The sequence below is a fragment of the Penaeus vannamei genome, chromosome 4 (assembly GCF_042767895.1).
Source record: "Penaeus vannamei isolate JL-2024 chromosome 4, ASM4276789v1, whole genome shotgun sequence".
Taxonomy (NCBI): Eukaryota; Metazoa; Arthropoda; class Malacostraca; order Decapoda; family Penaeidae; genus Penaeus; species Penaeus vannamei.
This window is the reverse complement of record NC_091552.1, coordinates 16,811,895-16,821,894: the sequence shown is the minus strand read 5'-3', so window position 1 is coordinate 16,821,894 and position 10,000 is coordinate 16,811,895. Positions and strand designations below refer to the sequence as shown.

The 10,000-nt window shown below is 51.8% G+C and overlaps 1 protein-coding gene across 19 annotated transcripts in view; it reads left to right on the top strand.

Moving 5' to 3' along the window:
• Positions 1-10,000, top strand: part of pyd (zonula occludens-like protein polychaetoid) — a 323,521-nt gene that overhangs the window by 113,825 nt on the left and 199,696 nt on the right. Inside the window, exons 1-2 of one of the 19 annotated variants that reach the window (XM_070120786.1) lie at positions 1,195-1,275; positions 3,253-4,344. The exons of 17 other annotated variants lie outside the window; for them this stretch is intronic. In XM_070120786.1, the coding sequence (XP_069976887.1) occupies positions 3,478-4,344 (867 nt within the window). In that variant the 5' untranslated portion in view covers positions 1,195-1,275; positions 3,253-3,477. Of the gene's footprint in view, positions 1-1,194; positions 1,276-3,252; positions 4,345-7,033; positions 7,053-10,000 lie in introns of those variants that run through there. One more of the 19 variants, XM_070120801.1, reaches the window with a different exon arrangement.

Below are 10,000 nucleotides of genomic sequence, written 5' to 3'. Positions count from 1 at the left end.
CTCCTTCCCTCTCCTCCCCCACATTGCTGCCTCCTTCTTTCCCTTCATCCACCTTTCTGCACCTCCCTCCCTCCCACATCCCTTTCCTCCACCTCTCCCTCCTCCTTCCTTTACATCCATTCTCCCCTCCAGCTCGCCTCCCCTTTCACTCCCCCCTCCCCCCTCCTTCTACCTTTTGTTGCATGCTTTGCATTGTGAATTATTCTTTTCGTTTATTCTAGGCTGAGATGACACTTGACCCCCCCCCTCTCCCTTCCCCCTCTCCCCTCCCTCTCTTCCGTTGAGTTGTTGGCACTCGTCAACAGTTTATTATTAACAGTAATGTATGTTAATGTATAACACGAATAATATATCTGCTAGATTCTCTTAATAAACGAGGTTTGTAACTTTTTTTGTTCAGTAGGTGGGGGGGGGGGCTTTTTATATGCCGGTGGCGCAGGCTGTAATGATTTTGCAGTGTAAACTATTTTGCAATGTTGGCTATTATGGTATAGACTATGTTGGATATGTTAATTGCGTTCTCGCCGTAATGACATTGAAGGGGCCGGGTATGGTTTGGCAGGGTTGGTGCCGTAATATGGTTGCCATGGGTGACGTCACTCCCATGGCGGGGATTGGGCTCTCTTTGTCTGTCTGTCTGTCTGATCTCTCCAGCTCCCTCTCTTCCCCTTACCTCCGTTCCTCCCATCCTTTCCTTCCTCCCTTTTTCCTACCTTCCAACCTTCCTTCCCTCTCCTCCCTTTCCCACCTCCACCTTCTCTTTCTCATTCTCATTCTCATTCTCATTCTCATTCTCATTCTCTCTCTCTCTCTCTCTGTTTCTCTTTCTCTGTCTGTCTGTCTGTCTGTCTGTCGCATTCACTCACTCTCACTTTCAATTTAATTTCATTTTTTTCTTTCCTGTGAAACTTGATCTTCAGTGACTCGGAAACTCTGTGTTTGCTTGTGTATGTGTGTGTGTATGTATGTATGTATGTATGTATTTATGTATGTATGTATGTATGTGTATTACTTGAGTATTCGTTTGTGTATTAAGAAGCCACAAATGATTACATAATTACTTCAATCCTGGCCGATAATGCCGTTTCACGGACGGCTGCGCCAGGGGACGCGGGCGACGTTGGCAGCCTGCAGGCATAAACCGCGTGCTTGTTGCAAGCACGTTGGCCCACATCTTGCACACTCATCGCCAGTGGCCGAGTCGTAACAGATGACAGAGCTCGCGGGAACGTTTGGCATTCTCTCGCCGGCCTCGTCCTCGTCACCATCTCGGCGGTAGATGTTTGTACAGTGTGTAGTGCATAGTGCATAGTGCCGCGGCGAGGATGTACAGTGAGCGAGCGGGGTCCTCTGGAAATAAGGTTCCGCTGTGCGTCTTTCTTGCCCCTGCGTCGGGAGCGCTATGATTCAGTGGGAGGCGGGCGAGGGGTGGGGGTAGGCAGTGGTGGGGGGCTTGGAGTGTTAGGATTTAATGGGGGGGAGGGGTTGGGGGAATAGGAAGTTGTGGGTGAGGGAGTGGGGTGAGAGGGAGAGGGGAATGGGGAGGAGGAAAGGTGGGGAGGGTTGGGGGTTGGAAGGGGGGACAGGCGTGCGGTGTTAGCGGGCCGTCGTTCGTGTTTTGTCTTGCGGCGAACGGAGACTCCGAGATGGTGTGGGAAAGTTGCGGCTCGTGACCGCTCGCTCGCACAGCCGAACGGAGACCCCCGCTACCGCCGGCGCCGCCGCTGCCGTTGCCGCTACCAGTCCATTTAAGACGGATTTGAACTTTAGCCGCTGCCGCCGACGCTTCGTCCGCCGCTCGCTCGTGTCTTACCGCTCGGTCGGTCGGCTCGGCTCGTTTATGGCGCCCCCCCCCCCCCCCCCTTACCTCCCCCCTTACTCTCCTCTTCATGACTCCCTTCGACTTCCCCCATCCCTCCCTTACCCTTCCCCCCTCATCACGCACGCTTCTACCCCTTCCCTCGGGCTACCCATGAACCACTCCCCCCTCGGGCCACCTCTCCTTCCTGTCCTCGCCGCGTCTGCTGTCCTCCCCAACACCTATTGCGCTCTTTCTCTCTCTCTCTCTCTCTCTCTCTCTCTCTCTCTCTCTCTCTCTCTCTCTCTCTCTCTCTCTCTCTCTCTCTCTCTCTCTCTCTCTCTCTCTCTCTCTCTCTTTCTCATTCACCACCTCCATATCTCACACCTAATCCATTATCTTTTTTTTTTTTTCATTCCTTTTTTTTTTCTTTCTCCCACTTCCTGTCTCTTGTAAACAGCCACTCAACTCACCTGCGTGAACCCTCTTCCTCTGTTGACCACTTCTTTCACTCTTGCTTCACGGGTTGTGTGTTGGCGAGGTAGGGAGAAGAGAGGGTGAATGGAAAAGAAGACGAAAAGGAGGAGGAGGAAAAGCAAGGAGAGGGTAGGGATATAGGAAGGAGTGAGGAGGAGGGGGTTAAAGGGAGAGACGGCAGGGGGAAGGGAGTCGTGTTTCTTGCTGAGGGGAAGGAGGGGAAAGGGGGGGGGGAGAAGGGAGAGTGGAGGGGGGTTTGTCACCCTTACCTCGGGTGCTCACCGGCGTTGCCATGTTCTCGACGCTCCTGCAGGAAACAAGGCGTTTTGTACATGGAGAGTGTATCGGCGGAGGACAATGCGCTCTCTGGTGGCGTGGGATTTGGTTGCGGTGAAGGTGCAGCTGCGAGGGACGTTGCTGTTGCCGCGTGTCCGTGTGTTTTGCAAGGGAGGGAAGGGGAAGGGGAGGGAAGGAAGAAGGCGAAGGGGAAAGGAAATGAATAAAGTCTGGGGGAAAGGGAGGAAAGGAGGAATGGGAAGGTAAAGGAGAATTGGAAGGGAGAGGAGGAAGAAGGGAACGACGGGTAGGGGAGATATGAGAGTAAGGGAGGGAAGGAGGGAGGTAAGGAAGGAAGGAGGAGTAGGAGGAGGGGAGGTAGAAATTGGGGAGGGGACGGGGGAGGGGGAGAGCGGCGTCGGGGGGAGAAGGGGGAGGGAAGTAAGTGTTGGGGGGCGTGATCGAGGGTGCGACATGAGCCACCCCTGCACCGGCGGCTCCTCCGCGGCGGCCGCACCGGACGTAATCCCACAGCAGCTCCTCAGGCCGGCCGCGCTCGCCGATCCTTCCGTGCTTCCCTGCCATACGCCCCCGCTTCCAGTGTCCTTCCTGCCCTTGCTCACGGTGCGGCGGCGGCGGCGGCCTGCTCGCTCTCCTTCTCGCCCGTCTGAGTCAGCACCTGCCATGCTCGCCCCCGGCAGGACGTTTCTGTGGTAGGCGACGCAGTGCGAGTGTCGGCGAGGCAAAGAAAGTGGGTGGTTCGCACGATGTACCGTTGCCGTCATGTAGCCGACGTCTGAACCGCGAGGAAAGCGGGTTTCTTGCAAGGAATGTAGTGCAGACAGTGTCATCGCAGTGGGAAAGACCGTGGCATCGAGTGCGAGTGTCGTCTGGAGTCGAACCGTGTTTGTGTGTGTTGTGTTGTGATGGTGGGTGGCGAGGATCTCGCGCACCGCTACTGCGACTGCTGCTCCGACGGGGGCGAGGACCATCAGTTCCTGGAGCCTCCCTTGCTGAGAGGCCTCTCGCCTGCGCCCTGGCTCACCCCGGACGGCTCCCTGCCCCGGGGCCGCTCGCCGCTGCCCTGGCTCACGCCGGACTCCTCTCCCGCGTCGTCCCGCAGCTCCGATGCCCCGCCGCTGCCCCCGAGGCCCGTCCCGAGGTCGCCCGTCAGGAGCAGCCCCCTGGCCCTGCGGGACGCCCTTTACGCGGCGCGGCTGCCACTGCCCGTCCACCAGCCGTCGCCATGCCACTGCGACGGCTGCACGCCCTCTCAGCAGGACGAGGACTCCATCTACGAGGAGGTGGGCTTCCAGTATTACTCAAACCCGGGCTTCGCGGGCGCCCTTGCCTCCGTGGGCCTGGAGAAGCCCCCCAGCCGCTGCCAGTGGAAGCGCGGCTCCTTGGGCGGCCCGCCAGACGACAGGGCGACGTGCGGGCTCCTGGGAACCAACGCCGTCGTCTTCCCCGACGCCGTGTTCCCCCTCAAGTCGAAGCCGTCGTCCACTAGTTCTTCGGGCGTGGGCGGCGTGCTACGCTCGCTGGGCGTATGTGGGCGGACGGCCTCGCACTCTACTGTGGTCGAAACAGTGTCCACTTGCACGCTGGATGACTTGGGCTCCGGCCAGAGTGCGTACGGCAGTGGCACCTATGGCAGTGGTACTTACGGCAGTGGCACCTATGGCAGTGGCACCAACGGCAGTGGCACCTATGGCAGTGGCACCTATGGCAGTGGCACCAATGGCAGAGACGCATTCAAAAGTAACAAGCCGTCGTCACACTCTCGGCGGAAGGTAAGTTTGGCACCACCGCGGCCTGTGCACGCCCCGTGAGTGCATGGCGGTCCCGTGACATGTGCATGGGAACCGTAGGTTTGGTGTCCGGCCCTTCCCTCGTCGCAAGGACGCAACATTGGTCTAAATTACTGGGCAGAGCCAACCAGTCATCTCATAAACATGCCATGACACTGCCTATGGCCTTGTCCCTTTGTGCGTTTCCGTGTCCGGAATCTATTACGGCGTTTGGACTTTTCACTTTGGTCTTTGAGTGATGGTATGCGATAGACATTGGTATGGCGGCGGAATGTTCTTCAGATCAAGTTCAATCCCATGCGGATTTTCAATTGTTGTATAAATGATAATTACTGGGATCAGGTTGATGGTTAAATGCTCATTATGTAAGGACGGTTGTCGTTATTGATAATTATGATTATAGGATTATTGCAGATAGAAGCATCAGTTTACCTGTTGATTGCATTATTGGAAATGATACCGGTTTGTCAATTTCAATTTCAAGTCGACTAATAAAGACATACTAGTAATTATACTGCTATTATATAGCCAAAAAATGTAATGACCTTTATTATAGCACCAAATGCCCAATGTCAGAATACGAAAAAATACGATACACAACCGAACTAAACCAAAAAACGGCCCAAAACCACTTGTAAGGACACTGCACTAACAATGACAAGAAACGCCCGACGACCACAGTATGTCAAGGGGCCTCAGACCGAACGGGTCGGGTCGCAGGGAAGGGAAGTCTCCGAATGCTTTGCGGAAAGTCGGGGAGCTGGAGTTGAAGGCCCCAAATTACGGGATCAGTCCTCGCCGCGCCTCACTCGCCCGCCCTCGTGTCTTCCTTCCAAAGGAGCTCTGGCTGGGTGCTTGCTTGCTCGCTCTCCCCTCCTCTCGCCGCCTCTCTTGTGCTGGCCTTCGCTTTCTCTCTTGCTTGATCTCTCTCTCTCGCTCGTTCTCTCTCTCTCTCTCTCTCTCTCTCTCTCTCTCTCTCTCTCTCTCTCTCCTCTCTCTCTCTCTCTCTCTCTCTCTCTCTCTCTCTCTCTCTCTCTCTCTCTCACCCTTCTCCATTTTCCCCGTCTTCCCCTTTCCCTCACTATCTCTTTTCCTGCCTCCTACCTTTCCTCCTTTCTCTTTCTCTTTTTGTGTGTGTATGTGAGTGATTGAGAGAAGAAAAGAGAGAAGAAAAGAAGAAGAAGAAGAAGGAAGAGAAAGAGGAGAGAGCGAAGGAAGGGAGGGAGGGAGGGGGGGGGGAGAATCACACCAAAGGGAGGCAGACGAGCGGCAGGATAATTGCTCGCCGATGCTTCCATTTGTTGCAAGCTCTCACCTCCGCAGATTGCATCGCCTAAGAAAATTTCCTCCGGGGATTTCTTCGATTGTGTTTTTTTTAGATTATTCTCATTTATTTATTTTTTCTTTTATCTATTTATTTATTGATTTGTTTATTTATTTATTTACTAGATCGATATGTAGATGGACAGACAGACAGACAGACAGACAGGCAGGCAGGCAGATAGACAGACAGACAGACAGACAGACAGACAGACAGACAGACAGACAGACAGACAGAGAAAGATAGATTTCGTTGGTTGAAATTAGGTTGTTGTCTTTGGTCGTATTTTTCATTGTACGCAAGATTTTTTCCCTTCTAATGTCTTTTCTTCATGTTCTCCCTCTCCTAATGTCTTATATTAATGATTTGAAACTCCCTCTTCCTCTTTTTCTCCCTCTCCCTCTCCCTCCTTCCCTCCTTCCACCCTTCCCTCCACCCTATCTCTCTCTCTCCCTCTCCCCATCCTTTTTGTCCATCTCTTACTCTTTGCTCTCCCCTTCTCCCTTATTCGATTTTTCAATCCCGTCTGATCGCAGGAAGCGACGCAAATTCATAATAAAGGTAGGCAAGAGATAGATATTGATAAATGAGCCGTTCCCGGGTTCAGTAGCCCGCGATAGTCTTCGGCGTTGCAAATTCTGCGTTTTTTTTAGTATTTAATGTTCACATATTTATTTTTGTAATTGTTTATGTTTATTTTTCGTCTGATACAGACTGACAAAATTATATATAGACAGAGATGGGAGGTGAGAGAAAGAGAAAGAGCGAAAGAGTAAGAGAAAGAGCGAAAGAGTAAGAGAAAGAGCGAAAGAGTAAGAGAAAGAGCGAAAGAGTAAGAGAAAGAGCGAAAGAGTAAGAAAAAGAGCGAGGGTAAGAGAAAGAGCGAAAGAGTAAGAGAAAGAGCGAAAGAGTAAGAGTAAGAGAAAGAGCGAAAGAGTAAGAGAAAGAGCGAAAGAGTAAGAGAAAGAGCGAAAGAGTAAGAGAAAGAGCGAAAGAGTAAGAGAAAGAGCGAAAGAGTAAGAGAAAGAGCGAAAGAGTAAGAGAGAAGAGAAGAGAAGAGAAGAGAAGAAAAGAGAAGAGAAGAGAAAGAGCGAGAGCGAGAGAGCGCAAGAAGCCCCACAATGCGTGTGTTCTGCTCATCTCATCTCTCTGTCTCCCTTGTCTCTCTCCCTCCCTCTCTCTCTCTGTCCTCGCACGTAATATCACCGAGGCGGCACAATACGTCACCGCGCGTAGCGGCCCAGCATGTGTTCTGTTTACACGTGTTAGTGCAAATGCAGTGATCTCTCGAGCACTTGTCCGGAGTGTTTCCCTGCCCACGTGTTTGTGTGTTGGTATTTCTCAGCGTCCTCGAGCGGCTTGGCCAATGGTGAGTAACAGGAGCGTTCGGTGGATGAATGAATGGGTGGAGTGAATGCGTCGAGTGCCTTTGGGGTGCGCGGGAGTCCCAAAAGCTAGGAGCAAGCACGCGCAAGGCTTCCAATTGCGTGGAATGTGCATGAGAGGATTCACCGGGGCTGAGTCACCCGCGACCGATTACTCATTTCTGTGCCTCATCGGGACTCATCGGGATAATTGCGGTGACAAATCTCCCGTGATATCAGCTGGGCGGTGCCGATTGCGCGTGAAATACTCGACAGGCGGGAGGGAGGCGGAAAACGAATTATTTTTGGAGGGTGCGAGCATGTTATGAATGCGTTCTGTCGTGTAGTGTGTAGTGATTGGGCATGCGTGCATACATGGACATTGTGTGTGTGCTTGTGTGTGTGTATGTGTGTGTGTGTGTGTGTGTGTGTGTGTGTGTGTGTGTGTGTGTGCTTGTGTGTGTGTATGTGTGTGTATGTGTGTGTATATTGACATGCCCGTTCGTTCGTTTGTATGCATAGATGTAAATGTGAAATGCTTGTGAGCCTTGTATGTACATACGTGTGGTTGTGTCGGTATGTGATTGTACGTTTTTACACGCGCTGGCGCACAGCCTATTTGGCATGTACGTACATGGGAGGTGGACTAGCATTGACAGGTGTTTCCAATTGTTCCTCGACAGCCAAGATTATCGGGAGGCGGCGCTTAATTGTTAAGGGACCGACCGGGGAGGAATCATCGTGGCATCTATTATGCCCGACTAATTATCTCGGAGTGAGGGAGAGAGGGAGAGAGGGGGAGAGGGAGAGAGGGGGAGAGGGGGAGAGGGAGAGAGAGAGACAGAGACAGGGACAGAGACAGAGAGAGGGAGAAAGAGAAGAAGAGAAGAGAAGGAGAAAGAAAGAAGAGAAGAGAAGAAGAAGAAGAGAAGAAGAGAAGAGAAGAGAAGAGAAGAGAAGAGAGAGAAGAGACGGAGAGGAGAAGGAGAAGGAGAAGGAGAAGGAAAAAGAGAGGGACAGACAGACAGACCGACAGAGACAGATAGAGAAACAGATAGAGAGAGATTGAGAGAGAGAAAGGGAGAGACAGGATGGGAGGGAAGAAGAGGCAGTAGGCCCCAGATAAAGAGAAAGAAACATAAGCGATAAGTGCAGCACATTAGACGAGCAGAGAGAGAAAAAGAGAATATTTGAGATGGATTTTTTTTTATCCTCGTTTGGCTTTATTCACGATGCATTTATTCATTTGGTTTCGGTATATATTTTTTTTCGAACGGGAAAATGTCCTGCTATCGCTGCGTCCGTTTGCTCAGCGATCTGACGTGGATTTAAGTGCGGGATTTAAATAGCGAAACGCGTTTTCCTCGGAGAAGATCGGCTTTATGTATTTTTTTTTTATATTTTTTTACGTGTTTTTCCCCCGGCGAGTTATTTTCGTCGAGAGTAATCGTCAGCGAGTCGGTTAAGGGGTTAATAGGTCCCAGCAGGCATCTTTTAATGGGCGTTCATGTCGTGGATTTGGAAAGGAATACATGCGAATTGGGGCGGGGGAGAGGGCGTGTTAGGGGGGGCCACCCAAGGGGGAGGGGGGGATGTTGCGTAAACACGTGAAGGGATTCGTCCGTAGGCCCTGTGGCGTCGCAGAAGGGGTCTAATGGGTTAGGAGGGGGAGGGGGGGAGAGGTGGCTGAGGGGTAGGTTGGGGCTGGGGTTAGGGTGAGCGAGTCGCAGAATGGCGAATTCGTTGTAGAAAGTTCGAGAATGTTGTGAGGTGCGTTCTTCGAGTGAATGGAATATAGCAATGGACTTTTCTTTTCGGGGGCGTGCGGTCGCCGGGGTGTTTGCATAATGGGGAGGGGGTGCGTAGGATGGGCCTTTCTGTTGGGTGTTTGGTGAGGGGGGGGAGGTTGGGGGGTCAGGTACTCTAGGTTCTCTTCTCTGGAAAGGAAGAAGTACTTTGAATTGCTGTCTTATACATTTTTGTCCCGCCCTCCCCCTACCTTTCTCTCCCCCTCTTCCTCCTTCCCTCCTGCCCCCATACCCACCTCCTTCCCTCCCGCCCTCCAACTTCACCTCCTTCCCTCCCGCCCTCCAACCTCACCTCCTTCCCTCTCGCCCTCCAACCTCACCTCCTTCCCTCCCGCCCTCCAACCTCACCTCCTTCCCTCCCGCCCTCCAACCCCTCCGCCTTCCCACACGCACACACACAACCCAAAAATACACATACATTATGGAAAGTCATACTCTGAATATTGCCATGACACTCACGAAATGCGATCTATGGAGGTTTATTTTTTAGCTTCACGAATCAAAGGTGAATGGCATTTCACCGCATTCCTTACGAGGTGAAAGTACAAAGGAAAATGATGACAGGGAATTTGAAAGTCTCCTCCCCCCCCCTTTTTTTTTGGTACATTATGTAGAGGTTGGGGGTGGGTTGGGGGTGGAGGTGGAGGTTATCGAAGTTATGCCTCGAAATTGAGATGGGAAGAGGGGGGGGGGGAGAGCAGAAATGAAAGGAAAGAGAGGAAGGTAAAGCGGAAATGGAAAGGAAATGATAAGGGTAAAACTTGGAATCGCTTGGAATGAAGAGAAGGAAATAGTGAACAGATTGAAGAAGGAAGAAAGAAATCAAGGAGAGTGGGGGGAGAATAAACAAACGAGACGAAAATGAAAAAAGTAAAACGAAAGAAGTTAAAAGAAAAATAAAGTGATAATTCGAATATAGGGAGGAGGAAAAAAATACAGCAGAGAACGAAAAAAAAAAACGAAATGAGAAGTGAGAAAGCGAAACGAGAAAAAAAGAAGTAATCAGAGAGAAAATAAACAGGGTTAAGAAGGAAGAGAGAAAAATAAAACAGAATTTTCCAGAAGGCTGAAAAACGGCGGCAATCTCCGTTTCGTCGCAGATCCCAGAATTTGCAATCTGGACTGGGATGAACTGGGAGCCCCTT